The 21,469-nt window shown below is 51.4% G+C and overlaps 1 protein-coding gene across 34 annotated transcripts in view; it reads left to right on the top strand.

Annotated features, from left to right (window-relative positions):
- Anks1b (ankyrin repeat and sterile alpha motif domain containing 1B) overlaps positions 1-18,770 on the top strand; it is a 1,068,230-nt gene extending 1,049,460 nt beyond the window's left edge. For 23 of the 34 annotated variants that reach the window (XM_063255396.1, XM_063255395.1, XM_063255391.1 and 20 more), the window contains 2 exons: positions 13,832-13,999; positions 16,926-18,770. In XM_063255396.1, coding sequence (XP_063111466.1) covers positions 13,832-13,999; positions 16,926-17,036 — 279 coding nt within the window. In that variant the 3' untranslated portion in view covers positions 17,037-18,770. Of the gene's footprint in view, positions 1-13,831; positions 14,000-14,227; positions 14,341-16,909 lie in introns of all 34 variants that reach the window. The other 11 variants (XM_063255397.1, XM_023567585.2, XM_023567584.2 and 8 more) reach the window with 3 other exon arrangements.
- The last annotated feature ends 2,699 nt before the right edge of the window (positions 18,771-21,469 follow it).

Below are 21,469 nucleotides of genomic sequence, written 5' to 3'. Positions count from 1 at the left end.
GGTGAACATCTATACATTTTTAATCACAAGGTTTTTACCTCATTGCTTTTATGGGCTGTCAGTTTTTGTGTATGATCATCACATATCAAATGTTTTTAACTGCCACCGTTAAGAAGATTGAAGGAAGTGGGAAGGGTTAGGAACAGTTAGATGAGAAATTCAGGACATTTTCCCATAGAAATCCTGAGGTCTGGGAAGGGACCATAAAGCACTCCCTACAAAAGCAGGAATGTGAGTTTAACATAATGTGTCTATCACAGGCCACCGCAGAACCTTGAATCAGCTCAGATGTACAGAGGGAGTGGGGTGCACGCTATTCCCCAAATTTCTCTGGCTTCGAAGCTTATTTCAGAGAGCACTTGACCGAAGTCACATTCAGCAGGACAGACTTTGGGAGATGTTACACTCCGTGATCTCTAGGTCTGTTTCCAGAAGTTGGAGTCTATGATAAATTCAGTTTGTAATAGTTTTAGTTTTAAACAGGTGGATGACAGTGAGAAAGACTGCAGCAGAACTGAATTAGAGTTTTCAGGGGGGAAAAGCCACTTTGTACTACAGTTCAGAATCGAGCCTACTTTGAGTCCTCCAACCCGTGCCTCCCATCATGGGGGCTGCGTTTCTATCCCAGACCAACCAGCTACGTCTAAAACACGTCTCCCCCTTGGAAGAACAAACGTGTGCTGGACTCCATCTTCCTAGCAGGGAGATCTTAGGGGACACGGGAGCAGAGACATGGTAAGAAAGGAGGATGTGTCGTGAAGCCAGCAGCTGCAAGGGTTAAGGATGGCTTCAGCTGAAGTCTCCTCCAGCCCAATGAGTGACAGAGGGGGGCTGTAAGAGGGGAGCAGCTATTTCAGTGGCCACCGGGTCCCCCAGATATAGCCAGCTTCTGAGAGGGCCACTAGGGTACATGACAGATCCAGCCACGGTAATCTGCCATCCCCGTCCTCTGTTTCATTCACTCAGTTATTCAGAGTCCGCCGTCTACAGCTGACATAAGTAATCAGAGTGCGGTCGGTGCCGTTGCTTTCAAACTCCAGGCAGGGCCCCACTCAGTAGCTTCAAATGCTGGAAGAGCTTTCTTTTGCTTTTTTAAAAATAGCATTGAAAGCCATGCCTTTCTGCTAGACCCTCGTTAATTCTCACTTCTGGGTGAGGAACGTGTGTGCAGCCTCCGATATTTTTAACCGTGCTTGTTCCCTCTTACTTGCAGCTCCTTGATTGTGTCCCCACCAGTGTCGGTCACACGTGTGGCTGAGCCAGCTGAGGAAGGCAGTGGGGAGCGTTGGAGTCATTGGTGGCTGTGTGGGGTGCGGTGAGGGCGACACAGAGCTCTCTTCCGTGCGCTTTCTGGGCTGAGTGTGGGCTAAGGAAGGAGGCAGAAATGACAAATGCAGGAAAACGCAGTCAGGTGACTGCATGAGGTCACAGCATAGTGCGCCGCCTTGGGGAGCACCAAGCACACCCAGCCAGCATGGGGAGGAGAGGAAGAGTCGACCTCGTCATCCTGTCTTGGCGGGAGAGGAAACCTCGGGACTGGGAGGGGAGGGCGGGTTATAAGACCAGGACTTGCAAAAGTTCAGCTCTACTCTCACCGCAACTGAGTGGGTCCAGCCCTGGCTGACCAGAGGGTCTGGTGTAAGTTGGTTTCTTGGTTTTCGTAGCAGTTTGGTGAAGTTTAAATTCCTCAGCCTTTCTGAAACTCTCAGATTCCTGCAGGAGAGTACTGAGATTCCCAAGGAGAGCGCTGATGGCTTAGGTTACAGAGGTTGTCTGCAAAGTTGCAAAATGGAGGGTACAAAAGAACTTCAGGGGTGCTGATGGGAGTTGACCTCTGACAACTAAATTAACATCGTCTGTGGAGGCAGGCGACCTTGCTCCTCCTGTTTCTCATTTTCTCTAACTCAAAGTCACCTCACTCTGTTTGACCGTGATACTATTAAAAAAAAAAAAGTAAATGGCAACATAAGAAAATATGAAAGTGTCCAGAGCTTTTAAGACTGAGCTGCGGCTTTCCCTGGCCAGTCCTCCAGGCAAGGCAGGGTAGCAGCCAGCAGTAAGCTAACCTGTGGCCTCTCCAGCTGCTGGAGCTCTTCAGCTAGTCGGAGGGACCCAGGAGTCCCTAAAGGTGGCAAGTGGCCCTGACTGAATGAAAAGGCAGACCTATGACACCACTGACCCTTCCCAAGGAAGAATAAATAAATTCACGCTGCTGGTTTTGCTTACCCCTGTCTCTCTGGCATAAGCCACTGAGCACTAACCAAGGTAGGAAGCCAAAGTGAGTGGATATTCAGAGCCTGAGCATCCTTTTTTTCGCTCATCCTTTTTTATGGATGTTAGTACCAGTCCTGTTTTTTGTAGTTAGAAAGTTGGCTTCTGAAATCCTGTTCATGGGCAGATTGCTTTGCAGCATACAGTCATGTTCAGTTATCCTTTGGGAACCCAAGGAGGATTGATTCTAGGACCCCTGTGGATACTCAAATCCCTTATATAACACAGTGTAAATCTGTATAGATGTGCACCTCCTCCTGTGTACTTTACAATGTGTCAGCTACAGATTATCTGTAATTTGTAACAGGATGTCAGTGCCATGTAAATAGGTTTGTGTGAACAAAAAATACAGTGAATGTTTTGGGTTTTTTTTCTTTTCTTTTCTTTTTTTGTACTGGAGATCAAACTCATGACCTCATACTTGCCAGGCAGGTGCTTATACCACTGAGCCAAATCCCCAGCTTTGGGGTTTTTTTTGGATGTAAAATGTTTTTACAGTAAAAGACACGTTGCCACTAGTGCCCCTCAAACTACTCCTCTTTGCTTTGAACGCACTTATCCCATTGTTCTGGCCACTTCCTGAAGCAGTTCTGGACGTCCTCTTTCATGAGTGTCTTTAATTGCACTGATGTGGCTGCCCAGAGATCCTGAATTGATTCAAAATACTTATAGCAATTTCTGTCCAAAGAAAACATTGCAGCGTGTCCTCATCCATGTTATTCCTGTGTTGGACACCATGTGATTTCTGGCCCCTGGAATTTCAATGACCACGCAAGGTGAACATTCAGGACATCAAGGTGGCCGCAATAGTGCATCTGAAGACACTCACAAAAGGGACTTTGAGAAATGCTTCAGCAAGTGGTGAGAACGACAGATTGTGTTCAAAGACTACTTGTGGGGAGGCCTTTTGTGAGGGGTTAATGTGCAAAATATCTTTTACTGTACTCATTTATTTAATATTTAAACATTCACTATGTGTTTTGATCACCTTATACTGTAACAATTTTTTAGAGCATGACAATTTTCATAAAGTCTGTACCTGTTCAGTATGGGTACAGTGTTTTCCTAGAAATTTTCTCTCTGATATCAATTGACTCTACAGAAACAATAGCCAACAGTGCAAGAAGCTGGCTGTATTTGTGATGGCCCCTCCAAAATAACCACAAAGCAAGTGTCCTGTTTGAAGGGGTGGTCTTTGGAATCAGCCTGTTATGAATCCCCAGCTGGCTTTTCTTAGCTTCGTAGTGTGGACAAGAATGCTTGTATTCCTCGGTATCCTTGACTGCAAAACAGAGATACAACGGTACTCACCTCCAAGGGTCAAATGAGGTGGCATGTGCCGTCTCCAGGATGCGGTGTTCAGTACACCTTAGCAGCTGCAGGTTGGCCAAAAGGAAAAGCAGTTGCAGTGATGTTGCAGTCTTGACCTCAGACCCTGAGTGAAGACTTACATCCCAGGCTTTGGTTGACAGCATTTCAATTTGCTGCTAGTGCTCCTCATCTGAAGGGAAATGTGAAATTCCAGGTGCCTGCATCCTGGATTTACCACGCATCTATCCTGAGTCAGGCACCAGTCCCTGGGTGCCAGCTCGTGGTCCAGTACAACCGTATCCATGGAATCTGGAGTTGTGCCAGCACCCAGCAGGGCCAGGACGCCAGAGGAGGGACACACGGGCTGGAAGCTGAATGTTGAGTTTGTGTAAACATGGAGAGGCTAGAGGCATGGCAGCTCGTTAATTCGCTTCAGAAGGATGAACTCAGCATTAGTAGGCACCTACAATGAGCAAAGAAAATGTCATTTCTGTTTACGGTTGGCTCCCTGTCCACGGGTTCCACATCCGTAGAGCCAATCAACTGTAGACTGAAAATATTCAGGAGGAAATTGGCATCTGTACTGAACATGTGCAGACTCCTTTTCCTTCCTGTGGATATTCCCTAAACAACACAACGCAACAAGTATTTACAGAGCATTTACATTTGTTAGGTATCATGTAAGTTACAGGTGATTCGCAGTAGACAGAGTTGAGCACTTGTTCTATGCAAATGCTGCACCATATTATATAAGAGACTTGAGCAGCCACAGATTTCTTTTTTTTTGTACTGGGAATTGAATCAGGACCTTATACTGGTGAGCTCTATCCCCAGCATCCACAGATTTTTATATCCCAAGATACCAACGGATACCTCTTCTTGTTTACTAAACTAAGAAAATGGACTTGTCCACTTGAGAAAAATTTTCAGTCACAAGAGTTCAATTAGCAAGGACTTGAGTTCGGTGAGTGCCCCATTTCCTTCCAAATTCGTAGTCATTTACCGTAGCTTCTGATGGGAGCTTTGTCTGTCAAAGAGAAGAGAGAGGTTGAGCTCTGGTACATTTTGTCCCGTTCACCCCTCCACAAATCCTTGCCGAGTAAGAGGGTGAAGGCTTCTCCCTGGTAGCCTCGTCCTCTGCGACAGGTGTCAGAGGCCTGGAATCTTAGCAGTTGTGGGACAGATGACCACGGGCCACAGTGTGTGGCCCCCCTGGAAAACCAGACTAGTACAGGAAAACCAGCGCCTTAGTGAGCAGGGCTGAGCTCCCGGGGCGGGGCAGGCGTGAGCTTTCACCTTCAGGTGTCAGGGAATGTGCTGCCGCCTTCCTAAGACCGTTTCTGACGATGTGTAACATCAGTGTGCAAAGCCCATTCATGACATGCTGGCATGGAAAAGCAACATCGGAAACTGCACACGAAGAATGCCTCTAGCTTTACGTTTTGATTCACATCCCTAAATACTCAGAGAGCGTATGAAAGTATACGTGTGAAGTTCCTTACAATGAACATGATCATCAAGTATACGTAAAATGCACTGATAAACTTAGTTTTAAAAAAAAGGAACGTATAGGTGTGTACACAAATGGAAAATATACCAAATTATTATTGTGGTTTTATACCAACCATGGTATTTTACAGGTCAATTTAATTTTTCCCTTTGTTCTCTGTATTTTCAACACTTTGTACATGCAGCCCTGTTATCACTGGGGAAGGAACTGCATGACTCTTTTCATTAACTGAAATTATCCCCAAAAGCTGGTCTCAGTGTGTGGCCCAGGTGTACGTCAGTGCTGGCCCAGATGATCATCTTAGCAGAATTCACTGTATTTATTTCTAACTGCAGAAGACCTGTAATTGGGCAGCATTTCTATCACCCAGGAGGGTTCATTTCTGGCTGGTACTCAAGGTCGGGCTAAAGAGATGTCAGTGGATTCTGTGACTGTGCCCAGAATATCGCAGTTATTTTTGCCTGAAGACGTGGGTGAAGCAGGTTGTAGACGAGGCTTACCCCAGCTCTTAAAAAACAAGAAGCACAACAAAATGTAACCCAGAGAGCAATGTGCCTTCTCCCTGGAGACCCCACCAAGGACCCAGGCTGCAAGGATGCTTCTCTGGCACCAGGCTGGCTGTGACGTGGCTGACATTTGTCTAGTACTTTTCCAGGGGTCTGCTTATGAGAGGAGGTGAAAGAAGGGACTGGCTCCGGACAGCCATGTTCACCCTCACTTGTCCCTAAGGTACAGTCCTCTCTCCTAGGGACCTACGAGGCAGTTTCCTTCTTCCCTTGATCAACAGCATGGTCCATACACTAAGCCCTGAGGAGGCCTAAACCCTGCAGGGCCTCAGTCCGCGGGGGAGCCAAGGAAATCATGATAAACACCAAGCATAAGCAGAGCCATGCCCAAGGAGGACGGCATCTTAGTTAGCTTGGGGGACAAGAAAAGGGGTCCAAAGTAGTCTTCCAGAGGACCTGGTACCTGACTGGGTCTTCAGGGAACTCCCCAGGCAAAGGAGATGAGGAGAGGCTGACTACAAGAGCCGCTTTGGAGCAGCAAAGCGCTCGGCCATCTGGAAGTTCTGGGGGCGACAGTTAGATTGAGAACATTCTCTGGGATGCAGTCTAGCCCCTGGGTCATCTCCTCTGAAAGTGCTGGATGGCGGCCTGGTGAGCTCCACAGTTGGGCCCGGGGGTGAAATGCATCTGTCTTGAGTGGCATCATGTGCCCACGCTTCTCTAGGCAGCTGTCCTCTGTCTTCTACCCATCAAGTGAATCTGCATTTGCCTGGTAAAGATAGGAATCCTGGGCACCCAGGTGGAAGGGGACCGAGATGTCTCCTGGACCAGACCTGTCCCTTGGTGCCGTCTCCTCCATAGCAGTGATGGATGCCATGGGCTGCCAGCATTGGTGGATTTGGGACGTACAGATGATCTGGGGACTCTGCTCCAGGTCTCTGTCACTGACACCCTATATATCAGGCTCCTCGAGGCTCTCCATGATGTCTTGGTTACCCTGCCCTGGGCTCTCAGTGAGATGTGGCCCTTTCTTTACACAATCAGGGTCTGCCCTTCTTCCTGGAGAGGCACCCCGCTGACCCCGGAAGTGGCCTGTCAACCCTGGAGGCCATAGGATAGTGGCCAGGTCCAGCCTGGAGCTTCTAAAGCTATGAGACTGACACATTTGTCCCTCTCATTCGCATCACCTAAATGGAGCTGTTGTGCTTTGTAATGCTAAGGGAAAACGTCACTGGACGGGACAGAATGATGCACCAGGACAAAGCAGCCTCCCGGCCCCCTGCTTCTTTTCAGTCATATTGGTCAGATGGTGTGGAGTGCAGTGTCTGTCAGTCTTTTTGGCAGCAGTGGGCTAAACAAAGTAAGCCCTCAAAGAAATGTTTAGGTGGGCAGGTGGACACTCTGCGTGTCTCCTTCCATGCAGAACATAAGGCCGTCTCCAAGAACGGGTAAAATGAGTCTGAAAATATAGAAAGACACACACACACGAATTTAAAGTACAGACTAAGAGGAAGATCCACACCAGAATTTGCAAAGCAATTCCAGCCCTGGTGTTAGAGTTGAGGCACAAATGTGGCTCTGAGCTTCCCGCCTTCTATTTGAAGGCAAGGCAAGAAATGCAATAATTATGTGCCTCATAGTTCGCCGCAAGAAGAGTACAAGGTGTCATCAGAAAATACAGTGCTTACATCTGTAAAAACTCGTTCCAGCAAAAGACACACTGCCCATCGGTCCTCCTCAAACTTCTGCCTTCAAACACATGTAGCCCACAGTTCTCGCCACTTTCTGATGCAGTTCTAGAAGCTCTTTCATGAGGGTCTTTAACTGGGCTCTGGTGGCTGCTTCGGTGTCCTGAGTTGATTCAACGGGGTTCCCTTTCATGGTTACATTGACTTTGGGGAGGAGCCAGAAGCTGCACGGTGCCAGGTCAGGGAATGCAGTGATACAGACGCTTCATAGTCTTCAAAGCCTCCGTTTCCATTGGACAAAATTCCACAGTGGCATCCACTGTGTTCTTTACCACATTTTTTAAAGTCACTTATGAAAGAGGCCTTCTAGGAGTCATGCAAAACATGGAAGAATGTTGGGGTTGTGTTCAAATCAAGTGGGGTTAATGGCAATACATCCTATACTGTAATTTTTAAAATGTAAATATTCATTGTATATTTGGGTCACCCCTTGTCTGCTCCCTCCTCTCAGAAAACAAGTCATGGAGAAGCCTTAAATCCAGAAGAACGTTTTCCCTGGCTCCTCACACGTGGATACTGCATTCTAGCATCTTGGCCAGTGTTTATGAGGGGCATCTTCAATGCACAAGATGGCTTCTGAGGGAGCCCCTCAGTGAATGTGGGGGGCAGGACACAAGCAGATGTTCAGTAGAGGAGAGGCAGGGCAGCCCTGTTGTACAAATGCTAGCTGGCCTGAGGTCAGACCTGGGGTTTGGATCGGGACTGTCAGACTTAGTAGTTGTGTGAGTTGGGCAAGTGAATCAAATGCACTGATCCCAAGTCTTGCTGGGAAAGTGGGATGACAGATCCTAGCCTACAGGATGTGAGGGCCACGCAGTCCACGGGAGGCAGCGCCTGGCCCCCGGCGCCCGTGAACAGCGTCATGTGACAGCTGCAAAGCTTTTCATCACGGTGTGGAGGGAGTGAAGTCCACTTGGAGCACACAGGCAGGCAGGCTTAGGGCAGGGCCCAGCCTCGTATTGTGGACAGTAGACAGATTGCGTGTCCACCAGTGATGGTCCACACCACTGTTTCCCAGTGGACCGGGCAGAAGTTAGACTGCAGGGTTCAACTCTCAGGTCTGTACTTGGAGCCCAGAGGTCTCAGGGTTGCAGGTTAACAGGAGAGCTGAGCAGATGTTAGATTGGCATGCAATGTGGAAACTGAAGAGTCCAAACAAAATTCATGTCCAAAAGGGCGGCCAGCCCCTGGCAAGTGAAGGTGACCCATGCTGACCCCTGCAGACAGGACCTGCATCTTGCTGGAAAACTGCCCACCTTCCTCAGCCAATGAAAAACAGGCCCTGAGAACCCCAAGGTGAGGAGAAAGAATGAATATAAGACTCTTTCTCTTAATTTTTAATTGTTATAAAAATGGAAAATTATTTGTTTCCATTATAAAATTATCATTTTCATTTAAATAAAGTTCAAAACATAAGAAGGAGCACAAAGAAGAATCACCCACAGTGGGGTGCAGCTCAGGGGCAGAGGACTTGCCTAACATGAGTGAGGACCTGGATTCGAACCCCAGCACTGAAAAACTGGGAAAGAGAGAGAGATCCACAACCTCAGTGCCCCCGATAGCTACAGTTAACATTTAGATGTGTGTCCCTTTTCCCTGTGTGGGGAATACAGATTTATTGAAACATGTTTGAATGTAGGCATATAGTATTACAGGGTCTTTTAATTGGGTTTTTTTGGCTTTTGTTGGTTTTTGAGACAGGGTCTCCCTATGTTGCCAGGCTGGTCTTGAACTCATTGTGTAGCCCAAGCTGATCTTGAACTTCTAGGAATCGTCCTGCCTCAGCCTCCTAAGTGCTGGGACTGCAGGTGTGCAACACCACACCTGGCATAACCAGTTTTTCATAATGACTCAATTTTCAGGTCTAATGTCTTCCTGCTGTATAGTATACTTAATCAGACTCCTTCCTACGCATGAAATTTTTACACACTGCAATGAGTATATTCCACTGAACTAAACCTAAAAGACTTCCATACTAAGAAAAAAATCATAGTGATTCTCAAGTGAATATAAATCACTTGCTCGGGCACCAGAGCTTTTCCTAGGGGACAGGGTGCCTGCAGTGTGTGCTGCCATTTTTCTAATAGCACAGTGATAAATGTGCAGCCTTCCTGACCCAGTGAGGATGGAGAGGGCAGCTCCACGCCCTGAGCCTCCTGCAGAACTGCGGGGAGACACACCTTTAGGGGAGCGCTGCCTGGATGCTGTAGGCCAGGCCCCGGGGACCCAGCCCCCAGCTCGCGAGGAGCCCAGCGAATGCCCTGTGATGTGAAACTGTAAATAGAGTGGCCCGCATGGCTCCAGTCTGGTTACTGTTAGGACTCCTCTTTAAGGTGGGTGGCTCCTTAAATTCCTCTTGCAGCATTTCTCAGTCCACAGGGACAAGAAAAGGGAAGAGGAGATGCCCATTGTCCCCATTGTCCCCCATTTGATTAGCGCCACCTGTTCTTGTCCCCAGTAAGCCACTGCTGGAGCAAGGCATGCTACATCCATCCCACCTTACGCCGGCCCACCTGAGGCTGGGGCCCCTGTGCTGATGGTCCTGCAGCACACGGGTAAACCTCATGGCCTGTCAGTGCCCTCACCCAGGCCAAGACGAGGAGGGGTTGCATCCTGGTGCTTCCTTCATTTTCAGATTTTTAAGATTACACAAGCTTTTATTTTTCCTCAGGCAGAGCTCTAAATGATCAGGAACACAGCCTGGTCCAGAATCGCAGCTCAGCCAGCTGCAAGTCATTTACCCTTCTGGGATTGGTTATTAACCTGTAGTGCAGAGATGCTGGTGGGACTAAAAAGAATCCACCGAGAGCACCACTGTCCATGGTGCAGGGCACACAGGAAATAATACACGTTAGCTGGCCTTGTCCTTGGGTTACATGTTGTAAATAGAGGAGTTCAGTCCAGCAAGGTGGCTGCTGCATGTGGAATGACCCCTGTTTTAAGATAAGAAAACAGAAGCTCAGAGTCGGCTCTTTCGAGTCATCCTTCTCTACACCCAAACCAAACACACACGTGCATGACCTCTTCCCCTCCGTGATCTGTGTAAGGAAGAAGGAACCCAGTCAAGGCCACTTGCAGCCAGGCATGGTGGTGCACACCTGTAAGCCTTGTACTCTGGGAAGCTGAGGCAGGAGGATCATAAGTTCAAGCCCAACCTGGGCAACTTAGCAATTTAATGAGATCCTTTCTCAAGATAAAAATAAAGAGGGCTGGGTATATAGTTCAGTGCAAAGGCCCTGGGTTCGATCCCCAGTACAAGGGAGAGGAGACACCTCCATAATCCACGTTAAAAAATGTGCCAGAAAGATGACGGCAGCTGACAGTCTTCCACACAGCCACGTGAAGTCAGAGGCAGGCCCAAGTCAAGCGCTGGGAGAGGGAGGGGGCGAATGCAGTGCTGAGCTGGAATTTCCCCAGGGTGGTGGTACCTGGAGATGACAGTGTGGCTGTGCCCATCTAAAAGGCCACTGCAGCTCTGAGGTTTGGAGCAGCGTGCGTGAAGAGACACACAGACTCGATGTCCCGTGGCTGGAAGACACTGCTCCTGGCAGCTCTGAGCCAGGGGCTCTGCCTGGACGAGCCTTCCGTACCTTCAGCATGGGGAGGCATTGGGTAAGGGGCTCTGTGCCAATCAGCACCAAATGCAGTGGCAGGAAACAGCACTTGTCCTGCTCCTGATCCCCGAATCGGGCTGGGCAAGCAGCTCTGCCCTTCTGCACTCAGCAATGTGGGGCTCCTTTGCCTCAGGCAGCTCAGCTGGCTGCAGACTCCATGCCACAGGTCTCCTCTGGTGCCATCTGTTGGTGGCACCTTCTCTCTGGCATCGGGGCCTACGCTGCGGTGGCCAGAACCTCTGTTCCTCTCCAGGCCACAGGTCCTTGTGCCCAGCTCAGCCTCCCGGCACACACGCTTGCATGTCAGACTTTCTGCCCAGGACTGGTTTCCCCATGGCAAGTGTTCTGAGAGGCCCAGACTGGGGCTGCAACACTCCTGACAACCCATGTGATTGTGGGATTATAATTATATGACCATTGAGAAATGTTCTACCCCTGGTGTTGATTAAACTCTGTCACAGTATCAATTTCAGCTTTGTCCCATGGTGTCCTGCCCTCAGGATGATAGTACCCCTTCCACTGTATGGGGGATCCTAACAGGACAGCCTGGAGAAGTGACCTAGGAAGTAGGGCTTCCTCTCGAGTTTGTGTGAGCCCTTAAGTCCCGTTGCACCTGTTCCCCAAAAGAACCCTGGTACTTGAGGACAGGCAGCATCACTCAACAGACAGGTGTGTGGGTGCCTGGGCCTCCCAGCTTCCGGTGTCCATAACACACACTTCATGGCTGCGGAAAAGACAGGGAGGGGACAGCTCTTCACCGCTGTCAAACATTCCAATAAAACAAGACAAAATGTCAGGATACAAGCCAAGCCGGGCATGGTGGCACATGCCTGTAATCCCAGCACAGGGAGGCTGAGGCAGGAGGATCATTGCAAGTTCCAGATCAGCCTGAGCTACAAAGAGAGCTCATGGCCAGCCTGAACTGCATAGCAAGATCCTCTCTCAAGAAGACAAAAAGAAAAAAAAAATAAATAAACCAAACCAGGAGTGGTCATTTGGCAGAAAACCTTCTAGTCCAGTCTCTGCATCTCATTTAAGTGGTTTTCTTAATGTCAGGAACGAATTTAAAAGGAAGGGGCATAACTCTCACCCGTTACCGTGCAAGCCTTTTGGCTTCCCATAATTGTCATGTGAAAAATCTCGCTCAAATGAGCAGCTTTGAGTTCCACTTCAAGACTCAGGAGCTGTGAGCCGATCTCACTTTCGGGGACCTGTTTTAGGCTCATGGGAAGGGACTCACACTCGTCTCACCATCATGGAGCCTCACTCCTCTCCCTGGTTCCAGTGTCTCAGCCAGAGTGCAAGTGTCTGCCGCGTGTGCCGGACAGACAGACACCAGCCATCTTCCCCAGCAGCGAGCAGACAGAGAGCTGTGACTGCATCCTGATGCCAGGGCAGCCAGAAGCCCCATCCACTTTCCAAAGGGACCCACGAGAGGCAAAGCTGACTCTGATGTGAGCGCCGTGGGTAGGCGGTGGGCAGGCTCAGCCCGCTCTCAGTGCATCGATGGCCAGAGCTGTGCCCCCACTCCCATGTGACTCATCCCTGGAGGCAGACAGGGCTCAGCGTTCGCTGCAGGGAAGCCACAGGCTGCCAAGTGTGTGCAGTCTCTCCAGCTTTGGGCACCTCGTCCCGGAGGCCAGCATTTCCCCACCAGCAGCTCAGAGGAAACTCATGGTTTGTCCACCATGTCTCCAGCACTGAGGGACTTTCCCATCTGACTCAAGACTGTGACGATGGACCCAGCGCTGAGCTGAAATCCTCGGGATCCAGCACCTGGGGGCCTCTTCCCATATCTCCCCACCCATCCTCACCCAGGCGCCTCTCAGAAGCACAGGAACCGGGCTCCCCTTGTGCGTGGGGAGGGTGGATGCGGGGTTGGGGTGGAGAAGGCAGAGCTGCGATTCCAGCAGACAGAAGCAGAAGCTGGACCCCGCTGCGATTTCCAAAGACAGGGTGGGGACAATCACAGAACGAAACTTTGGACAGAGGATGCCTGCTCTCAGCTGGTGCCAGGACCTCAGAGCATTTGCCGTGACCAGTATGCATCCACTTCTTTGATGACTTGTGAGGCCACGGTGTTGGGGAGACCCTGCCTCTCTGGGGCCAGACAGCGCCACACCCTCCCCAGGAGAGGAGCAGGAGGCTGGAGCTGTGCTTGGATGGGAAACCAAAGTCCGGAGTCCAGAGAGTTGAGGAGGAGAAAGCCAAAACTACCTGGGAGAAGGACTGGGGGGCAGTGCGAGAGGAGTCCTTCCCTCGCAGGGGCAGCTCCCTGCCTCTGGCTGCCTGAGCGATGAAGTATGGGGTGGGCCCACGAGGGGCGCTAAGCCTCAAGAGGTGGCTGGACCACTGGCGCCATCTGAGCCCTGCTGAAGCTCACGGCTGCCACTGTGAATCCGTACTGCAAGAATACCTCTCCCCTTGGCCTGCATTAGTTTTTGACTGTTTTCTTGATGTTCACTGAGTCACAGATATTTGAGGTAAAAAGACCCAAACGTCTCAGGGAACCCCCTCTTGAAGCTTGTGGGATGGTCCTTGTCCTCACAGGTGTGGCCAGTCGAGATGCCAGCTGTCACCCCTTCCCTTCCAGGTGCTCAGAGCTCACAGGGACCCATGGGGCCCATGGGCTGTGTGTGGGCTCCCGTGTCCAGGTTAACCGAGGTGCTGGCTCCATTGTTGACTAATGCCTGTAGACGCTAAGTGGGCCCTGAGGTGTGGGGTTCTTTGCAGACTTCCCCAAGTCACCGCAGCCCTGGGTGTAGTAGTCCAGGGTCCCTGCTCCGTCACCTCCCATGGTGTCCCCCAGCTGTGCCTCCAGTTCTGATTGGCATTGTGCCCATAGTAAATACGTTCTCACTTTTCTTGCAGAATTTAGCCTATGAAATCATCTTAACCCTGGGACAGGCATTTGAAGTTGCTTACCAACTAGCACTACAAGCAAGAAAGGGGGGGCATTCCTCCACGCTCCCCGAAAGCTTTGAAAACAAGCCCTCCAAGCCCATCCCCAAGCCCCGAGTCAGCATCCGCAAGTCAGTGGTAAGTAGAAGAGACGGAGGTGGGAGGTGCCGAACGCCTCCAGCAGGGCTGGGGGTCTGCTACTCAGGCCCTGCATGGCGTAGGTGCCACTTAGGGCCCAGGTCCCCCTGTGCACGCCCCTCCCCTTGGCTTCCACCTGGCACTCTCAGCCTGGTCCCTGCAGTCTGGGAGGGCCTCGCCTCAAAACCAGAGGTTCCAGCGAAAACCCCACTTGTCTGTCACCTGCAGGAACCTCAGGGCAGGAGGGGCACTGGAATCTCACCTGAAGCCCAGGAAGCCTGGGGCTCTGCCCCCTGAGACCTCTGATGCCATTCCACCCATGGAAAGCCCCTGGCCTTCAGGTTGTGAGGCTGGTGGTAACAATACCCCTAGTACCATCGGGTGAGGGCTGCTAGGTCCCCGGGGCCTGGGTGTCTCTACAACCCAGGTGCCATCCCAGCAGCTGAGGCTTCCTGCGGCGAGATGACTGTCAGAAGGTGCAGCCCCTCCTCCCCTCCTCCTCCTCAGCACCTGCCTCCTCCAGGACTCCTCTTCCTGCCCCCCACAGCGCTGCAGACATCTGTCCTGCCAGGTTCCCATACTCCTAAGGGGCCTCCTCTGCTAGGAGCGACCCCTGTGAGCTGGCGGGCTCCCAGCAAGCCTCTCATCTGCCTCTGCCTTGGCTGGCCCCAGCTGGCACCCCAGCACGCATCGCCTTCTCACCCCAAGGCCTCCGTCTGTAGCTCTCTCCTCCCCACAGCAGCTCCCATCTCGTTCCTTGAGGAAGGAAGAAGAGACACTGGTCACTTTGGCAGGGGACTGTCCCTGAGTGACCAAGTGTCCTCCTGTTTACCGTCTTCCTCCGAGCCCCACTCTGTCCCCATTTCAGCGACTTCCACAGCCACTGGGACGTCCCGGGCCCTGGCGGCTCTGCTCCCTGAGTTTTCTCCCCCAGCCCTCCAGGAGCCCTCACACCCCACCCCACCCCGCCCTCCTCCTCCTGCCCTGCGACCTCAGCACTGCCTCCCCAGCCCAGATGCCCAGCTTCCGCTGAGGCTGGGATGTCCAGACCGCGACTCAGTTTCCCCACAGCTGCTTCAGTCTCTGCTGTCCTGGCCCAGTAGATGACACAGCTGTCACCACGGCTGAAGCTGAATGCGAGTCTTCTCTGTGCCTGCCCCCCACCCCCTTCACCCCCAGAGCCCGATCACTCCACCGGCTGTCTCTGACCTGCCCGCTCCTCTCCTCGGCCTTGTCACTCTCGTAGCCGGAGCTGCCATCACCTCCCTAGGGGAAGCCCACTGCACACCTCCAGGGGACTCCTCGTTGGTCCCCGAAACCCGAGCCTGTTGTCTTATCACCCCACTGCTCCTCCACACCGGGGTCTTCCCTGCCTTGAACACAGCGTCCACTGGGTCCAAGGCCCCCACCTCCAGCTCCTCCCCCTGGCTTGTGTCACTCGGGTCCCTGTGCCACTCGGGCCCCTGTGCCACTCGGGCCCAGTCCATGAAGAAGCTCCAGACCCCAGTTGTCCCTGGCCACACTCAGCCCTGTTGCCCTCTTGTAACTGTACAGCATTTGCCTTCATCGAGGGTTTTTAAACTCAGCACCGGCCTATTCTCCATTTCCCTCCTCAAAAATACAAGTCCGGTGTGCCAGGGGACTGCGCACAGCCTCCCAGGCCAGCCCCGCAGTGCCCGCCCAGCCGTCAGTACGTGGGTGACGAAGGGAGAGCCCAGGGCGGGCTGCGGGGATGGTGGCCGAGCAGCTCCGTGTCCAGGCGCGCGTGGGATGTTCGGGGCTTGCTTCCTAGACCACCGTGGCTCTTCCTGGGTGAGCCGGCCGAGCCATTTACATAGCTGCATCCCTGCGGCTCCTGCGTGGTCCCCCAGCCTCTCCCGAGGCACCTCCACCGGGTCAGCAGCGCTGCGCTCCCTACGGGTCCTCCAGTTTGTCCCCACCCCAGCCCACCCCAGTGCAGGACGTGCTTCCCCGGCCCCCATGGAGACCAGTCCCAGCACCTCGGGAGGCAGATCTGCAGTCCCCGGGAGGCTGCCCGGCTTATTGAGGGAGAGAGAGGCTTCTGAGGGACCCTGCCTGACCCAGCAGCGCAGGTGGCCCGGGAAGGGCAGAAACAGAGCCAGGCAAGGCAGAGCCACCGCCACGGGGGACAGTCACCTCCTGCGCGTACCTGAAGCTCCCTCAGAATAGCTAGCCTGTGCCTGAGCAAGGGACAGATAGATTTTTGGGGAGCTAAGGCTCAGCCTCACTGGGGGCTGTCCCTCGCGTGCCCTGCTTTGCGGACCCTGGGGACCCGTCTCTGCCACCCAGCCAGCTGCATCCTCCTCGGGGCCCTGGGCTCTCTCCGCGCCCTACCTCGGGGTTGTCAGCACGCTCTTGCTGCGTGCCTGCTGTGTGCCGCGTCCTCAAGGCGGAGGGGCTGGCGGTGAACAAACAGAAGCCACTTTTTGGGGCCGCAGCCCATGGTGGGGACGATGCCACTGGCCAAGAGACACAAGCTGAAAAGTCAGGGTGCTCTTTTGTGCAGGGAAATAGGCATAGCTTCTAGGAGAGGAAATCATTGGGCACCAGGCCCTGAGCGACACTGAGGGTCAGGCAGGAGGAGGTCAGAGGCCCCAGGAGCGCAGGCAGGTGTCGGGGATCCAGAGCAGGCCCAGGGGGGCGCACGGGGCAGGCGATGACTGCCGGTTCATCAGCCAGGGTGGTAAGCAGAAGCGACCCGGCTTCAGCGCCTCCTGCGGGCGACCCTGTCCTCTGCACGGTCCCGGTGCCTCTGCCCTTTGCCGTCCCACTGGTCAGCTCCCGGGACCTCGCAGGGTCGCTGCCCAGCAGGCGCGCCATGGGTGGACGCCGGTCCCCAGCTGGGTGGCACGCGCGCGACCCCGCACACTGCCAGATAACGGGCATCAGCCTTTCTGTTTTAAAGCAGATCGACCCGTCTGAGCAAAAGACTCTGGCCAACCTGCCGTGGATTGTGGAGCCGGGGCAGGAAGCCAAGAGGGGCATTAATACCAAGTATGAAACCACGATTTTCTGATCGTCACCGTCCCGCGCGTCCTCCGGTGCCTTGCTCGCCAGGCAGCCCGGGCCGGGCTTTCCTTCCGCCGGGAAGGGGGCTGCTCCGTCCCCGGTGGCCCGGCCCGGCCCGCGGCCGCTCCGGGAGGCTCCTTGCGCCCCACAGCGCCGGAACTCGCGACCAAGACTTTGCAGCCTTTGCAGTGCAGCCGTGGAGGGGGCGCCCCGGGGACCCCACCCGGCCTCCCCGCGCCCCCTTCCCGAGGTCTCTCCAGTGACCGGCGCCTGCGGGCCTTGCTTTAGTCGGGGGTGATAACCTTTTTTTAAAAAACAAAACAGAAAAGTTAAGGGGATCGCTAATACTGCCTAAAAGTGTAAAAATCTTGGGTTTAGTTTTCACTGATAGCAGCGTGGAAGGTAAAATCAGAACAAAACTAACTCCCGCCCCGCAGAAAGCATCTGCAAAATCACTGTCACTCGGTCTCCTTTCGCAAAAGGACAGCCACCACCCCCACGATTGCTAGGGAATCCTGTTTCCCAATTTCTATATTTGTGGATTTTATATATAATCAACTATGTCGGATGAAGAAAATCTTTAACTCTCATGACAGATTCAAAATTTTAAAAATGATTTAAAACTAGAATTTATTATGCACAGGAAACAATTGTGTCTTGTATTAAATATTTTTATTCAAAGGATGTTTCGCTATAATGCATTGATAAGAAAGCTAGGTTAGTTGTGAGGGATGTTGGTGGTCGCCTTGCAAATAACTTCCCACCGCGACTGCCAGGAGGACCGGGAAAGGTGTGGCAGATCCCGAGTGCGTCTAGATGCGCAGGGCTTGACAACGTGCGGACGCAGCCCCGCACCTGCAAAGATTTTGTTTTGTTTTTTAATCTTCAGTGTTTTAAAGAACAAGTCAGAAAAAGAAATAATCTAGGGCTTCTGCTATCAAGATTTCTGTCATGGAAACCTTGCTTGAGAAAGGTGTTAATAAAACTCTATTGCAAAAATTTTTTCTAGAAAAAATAAATACAAAAAAAAAAAAAAAGAAATTCCAAAGTAATAAAACTTTTCTTGAAACAGATTAAAAAATGTTTGCTTACTATTTGATTAAATAAAATTTACTTACATTTCTTTAAGGTATTTTAATTTTTTAACGTCTCTGTGGAGTATTTGTATGATATCATAATGTATATTTATGTAGAATCAAATTATATAAACAGTAACAATATCATTATAGAAAAAATAACATTTTAATGTATATTGTTCTAACCAATCATATTGTGAATCATTTTGAAGTTCATTATAGCGATATTGATAAATTGTGGAATTGTCTGACTGTTTTTTTTATTAACCAATATTATTTTAAACCTAACTTGAGGTTATCAGTTATATTCATCAGTTGGTGAGTTTTAAAGAAAAATAATTACATTTTATTTCAAACTGACATATGTATATGGTTTTAGTTCAGTGTTGAAGAATTTTAATACAATATTAAATTACTTGAACTGAATAGTTCTCTGTATATATTTTGCCTATTCCCTGTTGATATGTATGTAGTAAATGGAGAGTAAAATAACACTAAAATATGGTACCAAAAGGAAATTGTATAGGGGCAGGTAAAGCGTAGCTTTGCTGAGACAGAAGCATATGTGTAAATAAGCTTGGGCTTCCAGTTATAAATTTTGTAATTTTTGTCATTATTTATATCATGTAAAAAAGCACACAGAATAAAACAGAAGTTGCACAGTGGCCGGAGCCTGGCACCCTCTGTGCACACCTCCCCTCCACCCGACACACCCGAGGCCCGGGCCTCACCGCACAGCAGAAGGGAGGCTTCCCTGGCAAAATCTCCGAGAAAATGCTTCCAAGTTCAGCCGCTCTGAGGGCTAAACGGTGCCCTGTGAAGCCAGACTTCCGGTCATATTAAACGTTAACAGTCAGCTGAGAGATCAAAGGGCACTGCCCAGCAGGCTGCCCCACCCAGATCGCTGCCACAGCACAGCACACTCGCTGGGTGTGGGTTTGGGGAGGCATCACCCGCTGCTCCAAGTTCCTTCAGCCTCGTGAGACCCAGCGTGCCAGGTGGCAGGCAGTGACAGCAGCTGTGTGAGGGCCACACTTTTGTTGGTGCTCAGATCTGTGCCCATGTCCTGTGACCTTCAGAGCTCTCCCACTGCCAATCCCAATCTCCTACCCTGTGAAGCCCACACCAAAGCCATCTTGGGGTGCTCCCTGCCTGACGTGTAGAGGCCCAGGGCTTTGAACCCCAAAAGCTAACTAAGCCAGCGGTGGGTGCTGTGGGGCGCAGCTCTCCAGAAGGAGGCTTTGGGCTGAGGGCTTGGATGCAGGGCCTGCACTGGGCGTGTCCCACCTTCATTTCCAAGACTCCTTCGGTCTTCTTAGCCATTATCTCTGCCCAGCAAATGCTTTGCACAACTACCTGCCACAGGCCACCTGGGGTGGCCTAAGGTTTCCCTGTTTACACCTGGGGAATGAAACCCTGCGGGTGGGTGGACGATCCCTGATCCCTGGGCTGCTGATAGTCCCAGCAGGGATGAGAAAGGCTTGGGGTGGAGCTGTCCCCCAGGGTGGGGCCCGTGGCCAGCTGCAGTGACCCTCAGGGAGGAAGCCTCACAGACCTGGGAAGCGGAAGTGCCAGCCCAGGGCCCGACCAAGGGGAGCCCTGACACCGCGGTAACTGCAGCCACCACGGAGTAGAAGCCAGGGCTCCTCCGATGCCACGATGATTCGAAAAAGGGTTAGAATTTACCGAAATAAAAAAAATAGTTCAATTACTCCCTTCTCTTTTCTTTTAAATTTGTGTTCTATGATAAATTGGGGTGAATAAAGCCTATGAAAATTCTGCCTAGTCAGTTCATTAATAAGTCATAGAAGTGATTTTTCTCAAGGCCAGATCTCAAACTCTAATGTCTGTGTAAGATGGAGCAAGAGACGGAGCCCGCGTGGCCAGGTTCCCAGAAATCAATAAAAGTCATACTTGGACTCCGAGTAACATTGCTTCTGTTTCTACAAAAACATGAAAATTTGGTAGGTGGTCTATCTTCCAGAGAACATGTAATGACCATGTTCAGAAATCTATGTGGAATAAAGCCTTTTTAAAAAAAAGGGCATTCCATTTTAAAGGGTTTTGGTTTGGTTTTTGTTTTTCTCCCCCAGTGCAGATGCACTCATCACTGTACTACATCCTCGGCCCTGTTTTACTTGTTAATTTTGAGACAGGGTCTCCATGAATTGCCCAGGCTGAACTTAAACTTTCCATCTTCCTGCCTCAGCCTCCAGAGTAGCTGATATTACAGCCCTGTGCTTCGGAACCTGGCTTAATATTTTTCCCTCTCTCCACTTATGCGCATGGATGTGTGCATGCATGTATTCCTATCTAAAAACAATCTATTACTTACTAAGACTTTTTTTCTTTTTCTTCTTCTTTTTTTTTTTTTTTTTTTTTTGGTATAGGGAATTGAACTCAGGATCTTGCGCTTGCCAGACAGATGCTTATGCTGCTGAGCTACCTCCCCGGCCCTATTAACCCATTTTTTAATAGCACAAACCCACCACGGGCCAGCACAGCACCCCATCCTCCTCATCTCACATCCCCTTCCACTGTCTGTGCCTCCTGGCACCCCACAGCCCCGAAGGCCCTGAGGCTGAGCTGCAGGTGAGCTGGGTCAGACCCCTGCTGTCCACGTGTTACTCCACCAGCACCCAGGAGCTGGACTTCCTTCCATGCTTGTTCAACCCTAAGACCTTGTTGTGCTCCCGGGCCACTCCAGTGCCAGATAACTTTTCCTGGCACCTGCCCCACTGCTCGGGCAGGGAGCTGCTTTCCTCCGAGTCATTTCGGCAGAGAGGCTCCTTCAGATCCAATGTATGGCACTCACAGCTACATTTGTAGCTGTGGCTCACGGTGAGTCACAACTACAAATTATTCATTATCAAAACCATTTCTGCTTTTCTCTCCCAAGTCTTGATGACCTGCATTTGTAAAAAGCTACCAAGCATCGTGGCACATGCCTGTCATCTCAGCGCTCTGGGAGGCTGAGGCAGGACCAGCCTGGCTCTAACGACTTAGCAAGATCTTCTCTCAAAAAGAATTTTAAAAGTGGGGGAGAGGGGCTAAAGACAGAGCTTAGTGTGACGGCCCTGGGCTCAGTACACTATGCTGCATGTAACAGCCAGTGAGGGAGGCACAGGCTGAGGCAGACCCCATTTCTCAGCTCCCGTGGGAGTCCCCGAGTTCTCCGATCCTACAGCTGAAGGCAGCAGCTGCAGTGCTGAGGTTTCATCTGGGGTTTCATAAGGTTCTGGCCGCACAGGAGCCCAGGCGTGGCACCTGGGAGCTACGTGCAGGTCCGGAGCCCCACGGTTTGCACCTGGTGAGACACCAAGACAGTGTCAGCTCTGACAGCCCAAGTCAGCTCGCCACATGC

Source organism: Cavia porcellus, unplaced genomic scaffold (assembly GCF_034190915.1).
Source record: "Cavia porcellus strain 051 isolate PalLab524CR breed Dunkin Hartley unplaced genomic scaffold, mCavPor4.1 scaffold_8, whole genome shotgun sequence".
Taxonomy (NCBI): domain Eukaryota; kingdom Metazoa; phylum Chordata; class Mammalia; order Rodentia; family Caviidae; genus Cavia; species Cavia porcellus.
The sequence above is the reverse complement of the archived record's forward strand: the minus strand, read 5'-3'. Positions and strand labels throughout refer to the sequence as shown.